General features: G+C 47.3%; 1 protein-coding gene across 4 annotated transcripts in view; it reads right to left on the bottom strand.

The window, feature by feature from the left end:
• Positions 1 to 2,186, bottom strand: part of LOC144113010 (uncharacterized) — a 79,196-nt gene extending 77,010 nt beyond the window's left edge. Inside the window, exon 1 of one of the 4 annotated variants that reach the window (XM_077645876.1) lies at positions 1,846 to 2,186. In XM_077645876.1, the coding sequence (XP_077502002.1) occupies positions 1,846 to 1,897 (52 nt within the window). In that variant the 5' untranslated portion in view covers positions 1,898 to 2,186. Of the gene's footprint in view, positions 1 to 1,833 lie in introns of all 4 variants that reach the window. The other 3 variants (XM_077645874.1, XM_077645877.1, XM_077645875.1) reach the window with 3 other exon arrangements.
• Between the last annotated feature and the right edge of the window lie 10,542 nt (positions 2,187 to 12,728).

The following is a 12,728-nucleotide window of genomic DNA, read 5'->3' as shown; positions in this document are numbered from 1 at the left end:
CAGAGCACTGCAACATTGCAGCGAATAAGAATTCTTCCAGAACAAAAGCGAACATGCCGGACTCTGACCAAGTTTATATGTTGTCAATGTTTAGGGAATAAAAAGGAAATAAAAAAAAAAGCATTTCAACTGTCACATAGACGACTCAAAGAGCCGCTACAGAGCTCATGTGAAGGTAAATGCACGGTATCCTACGCCCGGAAGCCGAAAAATACGGAGAAGCACGCGGAGTCCAACTAGATATGGCCGCCAGTACAGTGCCCTACTGTCCGAAAAACTGCAGTTTTCCGTAAAGTAACGCGCTATGCTGGGGGCCACACTCTCTACCACAGCGGAATTCGAAGAGCGAAAAGGGTAGGCACACGCCACACTAGCTTTTTCCCAGCTTCGTTATCAAGGAGAGCAAGAAGGGGAGAGGATCTCACGCCCTCTCAGTGCGCACCCTCGAAGCCGGCGCGCGCCAGCGACGGCAGCGCCTCGACAGAGGAGAGCAATCACTCCTGGCTCAGTCTGAGCGGCCTGGGAACTTCTGACCACCCCTGTACATCTGAAATAAACTAACCCAAAAAGCCCTTGCTAGGATGTTTATAAGTGTTAGATGCAATAACTATACAGTCGAATCATACAGCCAGCCAGAGGAACTTAAACTGAAACCCAATTTCAATTTTAAAAAGCAACACAATCAGAACTATGTCTCATGACTCAACCCACTGTTCTGAACAATGCAGTGTGCACTGATCTTGGGTAGTTCTGCAGAAGGCCTGCGGTTGCACTTCAGAAACAACAAATCATCCTGCTTTTTGGTGCTACTGTAGGCTTTGTGCTCAAGGTACCAAGCTAAAAAAAAAAAAAACAGGCTATATGTCGACAAAATTCTGTTCCAGCTTTCTGTTTCAACAATGAAATCATAGTAGCTTAAATATCAATGTACAACACAAAACATGTTCAATATAACCATATATTGATATAACTGCTGTGAAAACGAGCTCCAGCTCTGAACACATTCGAATTTATATCACCAAGTCATTTTGCTGCAGTCTAGCGCGATTTCTTTCACACCAAAGCATGGCACCCCTGCACCATACCAGAATGCCTGGGTAAAATTTAAAAAAATCCAAAACGAAATGTGCCTATAAGCTCCTTTTAGGAACCCCCCAGACTATGTCCACATAAACGTATCATTATGCGCCTGCTCTGCTGGCAATGAGACAAATAATTTCAGAATATCGGCATTAAATGACTTCGCCGGCAGAATATCGGCATTAAATGAGTAAATCTTTCTTGTGGCAAAGTGACATCCATCATGTCTCCCGTCAGGCGTACTATAAACGTACACTGTAAGTGCAGAAATAAAAATTTCATTACGCAAGCAATGTGAACACTTAAATTTACCACTAAAGGAATCAGTGGCACTGATACCAATCCCAGTCCTGCAGAAGTTCTGCATTCGTACCGCGATCACGACAACAGACACAACTGCCAAGACTTTTGCGGCGAATGAGCATCTCTAACGCGACGACGAAGTAAAACGCCAACCGTAAGAGCATCACCAATGTGAAAACTGCAGCGCATGAAAGGTGGGCACAGGACAGGCGGAAGCCTAATGCACAACGCGCATGCAGTCTGAAAGTTACCGGCGCGCCTTGGCAGCTTGTAGTAAACTGAAATTGACTGCATAAAAAGCAAACTTACTTAGCCATAAGCGTTTTCAAAACATACATTTACGGCGCTTGCAAAAGACAGACTAATGCAGGGGATATGTAGTGCTGCTGGACCGTGACCCGAACTGTCCCACGTCAGGGACTGTTAGCATGAAAGTTACAACGAACGCACCAGTACACTCACTTGGATCTTTCAACTTCAAGATGCTCAAGGCTTCTTCCTTCGTGACTATCATTTTTGGTGTTCGAAAGAACTTAAGGCCACGACAGACTAACCTTTGAAACTACCTCAACGTCCACTGCGTTGCATTATTGACAATTTATGTATCAATTAATATGGCCGAAATTGTTGACAAAAGTGCCGCTGCATAAGATAAACTTGTGAGGGTGGCAGCCAGCGATAGGGCACAAGCAATTACGTTAATCAACAGCAAGGTTACACGCTACAACTTCCTTTTTTTCTCTCGCAGACTACACTCAACTTGAACTGAAAGCATGGCTATGGCAAGGCGGCAAAGAGAACATAACTGGCATAATATTTGAAGAGCGAGAGCGCCGTAGTTTCGAACAGCGCATTTTTACATCTGAATTCTTTGTCCTCAAAAACCCTAGAAAAGTAAATTTAATTAATCATTTTTCTTTATAAATACTACGATTTTTTGAAAAAATTTAATTAGGGGCAGGCATACAACCACTGACACAACATAAATTAACTCAAAATAGTAATTCCTGAATAAACTCGCCCGTCATATTCATGAGCACTTTGTCAACGAACAGTGATAAAAAAAATTTTTTAGTTGCAAATAGCAAACACAAACGTGAGATTGTATTAAGAGTATTAGTGATATTAGCGTATCTGGCGGGTTGTTTGAACTGTTGAACTGGTTGAACCAGTGGTTGCACCTAAGTCCCTCTATTGTCGCTGGCGCTTCGGCAGAAAACGTTACGGAGAAGAATTAGTTGCACCGTTGCACCACAAGCAACCACGGTTTAATCTTCGTTCATCCGGCTCCTCCATCAACGTTGGTCAGAATCACGGTGTAAAGTCGGGATAGTTGTGGTGGTTGTGACCAGGGTTGTAGTACAGTGTTCCAGAAGGTAGTGTAGGCAGTACACCACCTTACACCACCGCTATTCGCGATGTCTCGCACGAACTGCTGCTTTGTTATTGTTGTCCGCCATGTACGAAGGTCTTTCAGCATGTCCTTCTCTCCATGACCTGCGGCAAAAAACAACTGATTTCGTTGATATGCTAATACCATTTAATAATAATAATAATAATAATAATATTCACCTTCGGGACGCTGCACGTTTGTGTTTGTTGTAACTCTTGCTGCCGCACCAAAAAAATCTAATACGCATCGTTAGACAAGGCAGGTAAATAGAAGGTAAGAGAAGTGTCTATGAAATAGGACTGGTTGGTGGCAATTGTACGCAGGTGGCACGCTGAAAATAATCTGAGCGACAACGCCAATAACCTTAAGTGCGCGACAAGGACGTCATGCCGGGCAGAATTAAGAGTGCATGGTTTGTGATAGCATAAGATTTCACATTTGTCGCAGCTTGTTTCAACTTCTGTGAGTGTTTGAGTCAGTTTATTTGCAACTGTCGGACCATCAACCGCCATATTCGGACTCCTAGTGAGATAATCATGGAGGATGGGAATGCTGCGCCAATTGCACCATCGCAGTGAACTTGCTAAATGATGCTACGAATTCGTGGTTTTTGATGAAATTGCGGCAAGGCTGCGTCAAAATACTGTTCCAGAAACCGCCTAGAAGCGCGGCGAATGCGAAGTGCCTGAGAATACGCGGCTAAAAATATGACCGACGGAATCCGACCCCGTAGTGTTTCGCTTCCTGTCCCTTTGCCGCTTTGCCGCCTACTGCGCGTGCTTTCCGCGTCTTCCGGCGGCGCTGCTAACACTGTGCAATACGAACACGGCGAATGTACATGCCAAAAAAAATAATTAAAAAATTACTTAGGCTCAAGTTGTTCCAAATTTGGGCTCTGCTTATTAATCGGGCTTTTGGGAAGCACCGTCACGTGGAATGTAAGAGAAAACAGCGAGAACGGCTTTGGACGCGCTCCAACTGAGAGTTCGTTTCCACATTTCCATGGGCCTCATTCGCGCACGCTGTAGCTGCTGTAACAGCGCCGTCAACATCCGAGCTTCCGGTTTGTTTGTACAGAGACCCACGTTAATTCGAACTTTCGACTTAGAAAGTTGGTTCGTATAAATAGGAGTGGTAGCTAAATTGAGTCGCTTCGAATTATGGGGTGGCATTCTCCATGGGTCGGCACATTTTTTATTTTTTATTCGAAAAGTGTGTCATGAGGCATAAGGCGAAAAAAGGGGAAGGAATGCGGGAGATTGAAAGTTAAAAGAAGGAGTGAAGACCCGTTGCGCTGAGGTAGTCGCAGAGGTTGCTGGTGAAACGATTGTTCATAGTCCACTGCACATGGTCACGTTCACGGTTCCACCACAGGCCTACCTCCCTGAGGAGCCGCTTTCTAACAGCAGCCGTCGCTGGGCACGTCCACAACAAGTGCCGCACATCACAAATGTCCGGTGCAGCGCTACAGTGAGGGCACCTGTCAGGTGCTGGCAGATCTTTGGCATGCCACCGATGACGGACAGATGGTGTCAGAGCCGCCCCTGCCCGAATGCGGCGCACGGATACCTCCTCCTGCCGAGTAAGACTACGGGGGAGAGGGTGCGAACACAGAGGAATTAGAGCGCGTGTTTGCTGGCGCAGGACTTCGGAATCAAAAGCATGGGACAGGAACGGATCTGGAGGAAGATGGGAAGGTGGCGGATCGTCTGATGTATGAAGATGAGTCATAGCATCCGCTTGAATGTTATGTGGATCCTGGGCATGGCCGCGAATCCAGTGTATGCGCACAGGACATGGATACTTTGCGCAGAGCACATGAATAGATTGTGAAATCTGGAACGTTCGTCGAACAGCCTTCAGCTGTTTAAGGGCGGCGCGGGAGTCGGTGTAAATATGAACTGTATTGAATATTGGAACGAGCGGAAGGGAAGCAATGGCATTATAAATGGCTTGAAGTTCCAATGCCAGAAGAGTGCACGTATCCGCAGTATACGTCGCGCGAGAGTTGAGATGCGGATGAGATGGACTATACACTGCAGTAACTCCCCTCTCTGCAGAATTAGATGCATCCGTGTATAATATGCACCCTTCAGGAAGATACGCTGCTGATACCGACGGGGAAACAGTGGGGCGATTGTCTGTGAGCTGGCAATATGACCACGGAGGAAGTGTCTTTAAAGGGTGAAGTTGGAGAGACTGTTTCCGAGCTCTGTTTGCCCCCTGTTGGTCGATGAGTTCACTGAGTGTATTTAGTTGGGCGAACTCCTGTAGCACAGGTATGGGTGTTAAACGAGGCAGATATGTTATGACGCGCATAGCCTCACGATTGATAGCTTCAAGGGAGTCCCACTGTCTGAGGGTGAGACGTTGAAATTGTGCCTGATATACTATGCGTGGCTGAAGAATTAGAGCGCAAAAACTGGCGGGCCGGTATGAGCACGTGCGCCACCAGAGCGCATAGCTATGCGACGAATCAGACCTAGAGTAGCGTGAGCCGATTTACGGGTGGCTTTCAGCCACGGGTTGCCCGTCCCAGATGTATGAAGAAGGCCAAGATTACGAACAGTTTCTACCTGATGAATCGGAGAATTATCTATCGTAAAATTTAAAGGGAGAGTTTTCCGTAAGCCTGCTTCATTTATAATGCGAATGAAACATGATTTAGTAGGAGAGATTGTGGGAGGCGAGGTGGGAGGCGAGGTGTCAATACATCCAGCGCGTGCAGAATGACCGACTGATGGATAGACGCCTCTGGATGGCAGCATTACAAGGTTATATCATCGGCATACGCAAGCACGCGGATAGAAGGGATGGTCTCTAGGGCTCGAAAAAGAGGGATAAAAGCCACATTAAATAATGTGGGGGCGAGAACGGAGCCCTTGGGCACTTTCCGTGGACACGCACACTGAAGGTTGGATTTGCTAAAAAGGCGTGAATGGAGAGGACAAACCGGGGAGGGAGACCAAGAGTTTGGAGGGAGGCAAGATTGGCATAGTGAAGGATGTTATCATATGCCTCTGTTATCTCTCTAGCGATCCCGGTTCGTACAAGGTGACTCTGCGGAGAGAGGTAATGCACGTCAACAGCGAAAGTAGCAAGGCCGTCCTCCGTACAAATTTGTAGGCGGAAACCAATTTGGGACCATACACCCTAAAAACCCTGTAAGGCCGCGCTTCATCAACGCGCATATCTTTTTTATTCCTTTAGCTTGTGGTCACTGCGGGCCTCCGGTCTACGACCCCCCCCCCCCCCCCCCCCCCCCCGCCCTACCCCCGCAAGCAGTGGCAAAGGCGCAGGAAGCACTGGCTGCTTGACAGCACCACTGTGACGGCCGAGGACACCTGGCGCCAAGAAAGCATGCGAGGCGCGAACAACGAGCATGTGGGGCCGCTTGGTCTCAGGAAGCATTCCCACGGCGGCAGAATTCGAACCACCTCGCATTCCGCGATGGGCCTCTTTTTTTTCTTTTTTTTTTTGGCATTCTCGATGGCACCGAAGCGTCGTGGTTCTCCACCGTCTTACATTCCTGCGGCGAGCCAGTGGGTCAGTGGTCCCGCCAATTAGCTAAAAAAAACGCTTCAGGGAAAGGGAAAGGGAAAGCATCAAGCGCTAAGGCCGAGAACTCCCCTCGGGGAGAGGGTTTTCAAAATGTTTTCTGTATATGTTTCTTTTTCTTTATAGCCAAGCCCCGGGCTCGAAGTTGGGTCCAACCCTCAGGGGCTGTGGCTACATCCATTGGTTATCGAAGCTTAGGTCGGGCCTCGATATATGACCGCCCTAATTTCTTTGTTTGCGAAAGCTTTAAAACTGCATATAAAATCATTGGAGGGCAGTCTTGTCTAGTTGAGCTAGAGGCTCCGTGCAGTGGCACGTAATTCTACAACCCTAGACTCTAACCTCGCGTCGATCAGTAAGGGCTTGTAGAGAGTTTCTCTGTGTGAGAATTGTCTTCGTCAGTTACAGCTTGACCGTCTGTGTGACTCAACTTGTAACGCAGTTTGCCCTTGTACATACTGTAAATATATTCTCTCTTTGACCTTCATCTGCACATCTCCCTTCATCACCGCCGAACAACGTTTGGAAGGGTCTGCACCCTTCCGAAGAACCCAACGGACCATAAAAAAAATTACTAACCCCTTAAATGATCCTAATGAATGCATTAAAACCTCACTGATAATACAATATTTTTAAACCGGTTTCAACAGCAGTAGTATCTCTCAGTCACAACCTTAATAGCAGCTACAGCTGTGACGTTGATAGCATGCATGTAAGACCTGTGAAATATGTTGCAGGAATTATTGCACCTATTATTGCACATATATTTAACGTTTCCTTATCTAGTGCTGTTTCCTGAAAAAAAAAAATCTAAACAGCTATTGTGACAGTCCCTTATAAGAAGGAGGATCGCAGTGATTTAGGAAATTATGGGGCAGAGTCAATGCTTCCTATCTTCTCTAAAGCATTTGAAAAAAAAATTCAGACTCGTGGTGACTCAGTGGTTAGAGCGCTCTGCTACTGAGCTAGAGTGCCCAGGGTTCGAACCCGACCGCGGCGGCCGCGTTTCGATGGGGGCGAAACGCAAAGGCGCCCACATGCTGTGCGATGTCAGTGCATGTTAAAGATCCTCATGTGGTCGAAATTTTAAAGAGAAAGATGTACTAGGCTATGTCGGCGGTTTCGTGTCATCAAAACATGTCTGAACCCATTCTGGGCAACTAGAAAGAGAGGACGTCTAAAATGTGGATATAATCGAATGAGGATAGTGTGAGGATGCGGCGGAAAAAATTTGGTGACGATAGGATGAATTGTTCATTAATAAGAGCCAAAAATGTGCAAAAAGTAGCCGTGACCAGGGCAAAAGTGACGCCAAATTTGAAACGCCGGAAAAATAGTGCAACGTGACCGGAAGTGTGGGCGGAACCAACGCGCGGCGCCAAATTTGAAAGTTTGGAACGAAGCCTGGTGGGAATTGGACGAATTGCACAAGTTCTCAGACAAATAAGGGCAACAGAGGCAAAGAGGAGCAAATAGAGGCGACGAGTGCCGAGGAGGTGTCAATGCTTTCGCATTACTCCAATGCGAGTTAACGCAGTGACCTCGAATTTTTCCGCAGACCGCAACTACGGCATCTCTTTCTTCCTTTCTTATTTCACTCGCACCTTTATTCCTTCCCTTGCGACGCGATTCGGGTCTGCACCGGGATATATGAGACAGTTACTGCGCCATTTCCTTTACTAAAAAAAACATTTTCAATTTTTTATTCCAAAGCCCTCCAATACGGCACCTCTTTCTTCCCTTTTTCTTTCACTCACTTCTTTATCCCTTTCCTTACGACGCGGCTCGGGTCTCCACCGAGATATGTGACAGAGTTGCTGTGCCATTTCCTTTCCTCAAAAAAAATTGCTAGTGGGTTAGAATGAACGAATGAAAACGAGCACCGAGGAGCTCCCAAATCCCCGGTCCCGGCACGCAGGCCTGGCTCTGGTTAACCCTCGTCGAAATCGAAAGGCTGCATCTAAAGATCCCGCCGCAGTGGCTCAGTGGTTAGAGTGCTCGTCTACTGATCCGGAGTTCCCGGGTTCGAACCCGACCGCGGCGGTTCCGTTTTTATGAAGGCAAAAACCCAAGGCGCCCGTGTGCTGTGCGATGCCAGTGCACGTTAAAGATCCCCAGGTGGTCGAATTTATTCCGTAGCCCTCCACTACGGCACCTCTTCCTTTCTTCTTTCACTCCCTCCTTTATCTCTCCCCTTACGGGGCGGTTCCGGTGTCCAACGATGTATGAGACAGATACTGCGCCATTTCTTTCTCCCCCCATAAAAAAACCAAAACCAAAATTGAACAATGGTGTTTGAGGAAAGGAAATGGCGCAGTAATTGTCTCACATATCTTAGTGGACACCCGAACAGCGCCGTAAGGTAAGGGACGAAAGTGGGAGTGAAAGAAGGAAGAGAGAAGGAGGTGCCGTAGTGGAGGGCTACGGAATAAATCGTTGTGAGAATGGCACCGCGGGAGAGCCAACGCCTGCTTTTCTGCGGATTTCAACGCATTGAAAGCCTTGATGTGTACTTTAAAAGAAAGAGTTTAAAAAGTGGGCGACGGCTGTATGAAAGCAATCATGTGTATGGCGTTCAAGAGGAAGCAGTCGGCGCAACGGAGCCTTCCGACATCATCGGCAAGTGCGTCGCGCAAATGAAAAATGTGGACTACGACATTCGCCTTGAGGTAAGCAAAATTTACTGCGGTCAGCACTGTTCTAAGGAGGACTAAAATAACCAGGCGTGTTGTTTATAAGCTCTCAGGAAACCCAAGGGAGATCGCGAGGGCCAGTTGCACTTGCAAAGCTGGGGTCCGTGGATGGTGTAAGCATGCTGCAGCACTGGCGATCTTCGTCAATCGCCACGAGAATAGCTCATGCACGGACCTTCCGTGTGAATGGCGCAAACCGTCGAAACCAACGCTGGACACAAAAAAAAAAAAGATTGAGGAATTGTTTCCAGGTGAGAATTACAAATTTTGTGTCCATTCAACATTTATTTTGCGCTATGTTTGTGTACGTTTTTGCACAGGCCCGTCCCGGCAACCCCCAAACCTACAACCCCTTGATCCGGCAGTTGTTCATGCTAAATTTGCGGACCTGAACTGCTCAATCAGGCATGTTTTGAGGACGGAAAGCAGCCCTGCTGAAATGCATAAAAACGGACCAGTGGCATCACGACTGACAGAGAGGGAACAAAATTGTGAAGCAGAGCTAGTGAATGCCCTGGTCAGCGGGAAGCGACGGCTTTATACCATGCTTGAAATCGCAGAGATTTCCCCAATGAAAATGAGAAGGCTCGACATGGAGCGTAATTTGAATGAAAAAGAGATTTCCTTCTACAAAAAGGTTGTGCAAAAAAGTCTCAAAGAGATAATTGAGATAGCCCTGATTACAAAAGGCCAGGCAGCAGTTCAACGGTTTGTTTTTTATTGCTTTTATTTATTTATTTATTGTTTTTGTTTCTGAGCACAAACTATGCAATTGCTGATCCAGATGGCACCAAGAACGACAAGTGCGCGTGAGCAGTTCGACTGCGCACCGGATTAAAACAAGAACAGCTGAGTTCCAATACTTAGCTGATGTTCTTGCCTCGCAAAGACCCTTTTCAAGTGCTGCAACCTCATACGGTATGTGCTGTGCCCTGCCTAATATATTTGTTTATTTAAAGTGTCCAGTACAGTGGCTGAAATAACACTGTGCAGTAGTGTCTTTGCAAGGTGTGATGCAGTTCTCTTCCACATGATGGCGCAGGAAAGAAAATGGAAAAATGGCCAGACAGGAGTTGGAGCTGGCACTTGGGACGAAAATACACGAGGTAACTTCAGTACAAGCCTAATGAAGCCATGCTACATTTACTCTCGATTACTTTCAGGTTGGGCTCATCATCGATGCCGAGCAGCCATGGTTGTGTTGCAGTCCAGACGGCATTGCAAGCAGCACACTTCAACTTATTGAAATTAAGTGCCCTTATAGTTTGAGGAGCAAGTGTCTGGTTGACCCAGATAACGAGATCAGCAATGTGCCATATATTCACTATGTGAATGGTCACTTAGAACTGCGAAAAACGCACTCCTACTACACGCAGATAATGATAATGCTTTACATCCTGAGGATTGACACCGCTTTGCTTTATGTGTACTCCCCTCAGAGGAGCATAGCAATTAACGTAGAAAAAGACGAAGCGTTTCTTGCGGAGTACGTACCAAAATTAGAGGACTTTTATTTTAGGTATTTTCTGGAGGCACTAATTAAATGAATGCTGTGAAGTTCGCAGAACTTTCCGTGGCGCCAGTCGGCCTTGGGTTCGCGAGGAATGCCGCACCAGTCAAGTCACTTGCATCAGAGGGACGCCTGATGGGGATTAGGCGGCGGCTGTATTGTGATCAGCGCGTCGCACACAAAGGGTCCCGTCCCTGCCTCGCCATCGTGCAGCGGATGCCTTCGTGTTCTTCGCGCCGTCACGGGCATAACCCGTCTTGAAGAAGCTTAGGCAGGTACATCTGTCGACATGTGTGCGGCGTCAAGGGGTTGCCGAAACTTCGGGAATGCAGGAGATACGTCTGGGTAGGATCGAGTGACCATGAAGCGCATTTTCCCCTTGACTACTGTCTTCTTTTTTTTTTTCTCTGAAGAACCCACCACCTTTAGTGATCGTTCCTTCGGCATGCGCGTGTGCGAAAGAAACAAATTAGGAATGTAACTTCTGTGCGGTGGGAAATGGTAGTGGTGTTTGTGCTGGTTGTGTGTTTGATTGCCACCTCTCCATTCCCAAATGTTTGGCTGGTCGAGGGAATTGCAGATTTTTGGTTTTCCTTTCCCCGACCATTGTTTAGTCCATATTCGTTCCCCAATCGGCGATTTGTTGGCGGAAACCTTATTTTCCTTTCCCTAACCACTGATTGGTGAGCAGGGTCGCTTAATGTTACCTTGTTAGTTGCTGTCCCCGCTAAGGGCGGAGACAAAGGGGTTAAAAGTAAGCGCCCTGGGTTGAATCCGGGCTGAATTCGTCTGATGAACGGTTTAGTCATGTTGTAAATAGTTTTCTTCTTGCTCGTTTCTTCTTGTTTTATTTATGTTGTAAATAAATAGTTAACCTTCTCCTTTCCTCGAGTAACGTGAATGTTCGCGAGTTAGAACCACCAAGTCATCAAGAAACCCCGATTTCATCATCAACAAGGTGTTTCCTCTCATCGCCACCTGAAGGGGATTGCAACTGGCGCAGTCGAGTCTCCAAGGAAAGCGATAAAATTTTATCCTCGGTACCTGGCCTGAAGTGTTTTTATAGCTGTTATGACACTTGTAAACACAGCAGTAGGTCGAGCCACCCATAATTAGCGAAATTTCCTTTCGCCTTCGATGGAAACACCCTACCGCTCGCCTAGCTGACAGCAAACTGAAAGAGAGCGCTGCGTCCGGTTTTCGCCACGTCTGTTAACCAGGGGGCGCCACCAGTACTCGCCAAACTGCAGCGCACGGAGCCCATATAGAAACGCGGCCGCCGCGGTCGGGTTAAAAACCCGGGTACTCCGGATCAGTAGCCGAGCACGCTAAAAACAGCCACCGCGGCATCTCCCTGGCTATGTTCGTGGTCGAGCGACTGTCCATAGATAGCCATACTGACACACATACACACATGCACGCACGCACGCGCACACACGCACATGCACACGCACATACACACATACAAGGAATTAGAAATATTGTTTATTTGTTAACCATCTTGCTTTCTTCGAAACGACAATAAAGGCCTTTTATTTACATATCTACACATGCCAAGGTTACCGGATACATTGACATTCACAAGTTGACATCACGCTAATTATGTAAGGCGAGCCAATTAAAGAGCGACGTTAAGCAGACAAAACCTGTTGGCCTGAGCAACTTGCTCAGGCTAACAGGAATTGCTTGTGGGCGATGTAAAACGGGATAGCATACCTATTGACAGAAGAATAAAACAGCAATAATCTGAAACAGAAAAAAAGAGCTTAGCGCCAGTTTTGTCTAAATACCAGAACAAGACGATCGTTCTTAACAGAAATGAATGGGCACGACCACTGCCGGAGAAACTCTTCATCTCCCAAGAAAAAGAGTTCCTGCGACAAGAAACTGAAATGCTCCCTCGAAGACGGCCAAGTATTGGCCATACAGAGCGGCGTCGAAAGCCAGCAGCGACCGCGGCACATCGACTGTGCCATAAACTAAAAAGACACGCAACAATTAACAGGCGAGCTAGACAGCCGCTTGGGAAGCGGCCGCGGGAGACATAGCTCGAAATGCTCTGTTCACGGAATCCCGCATGAACCGTGCGCCAAAAGACGCGCTACCACGCAGGTGACTGTAGCGTGGCGATTAGATTCCGGGAGCGGACAATTCGGACAGGTACTGGAGCGTAACACAGCCCACGACTCTA

This window comes from Amblyomma americanum, chromosome 1, assembly GCF_052857255.1.
Source record: "Amblyomma americanum isolate KBUSLIRL-KWMA chromosome 1, ASM5285725v1, whole genome shotgun sequence".
NCBI lineage: Eukaryota > Metazoa > Arthropoda > Arachnida > Ixodida > Ixodidae > Amblyomma > Amblyomma americanum.
The sequence above is the reverse complement of the archived record's forward strand: the minus strand, read 5'-3'. Positions and strand labels throughout refer to the sequence as shown.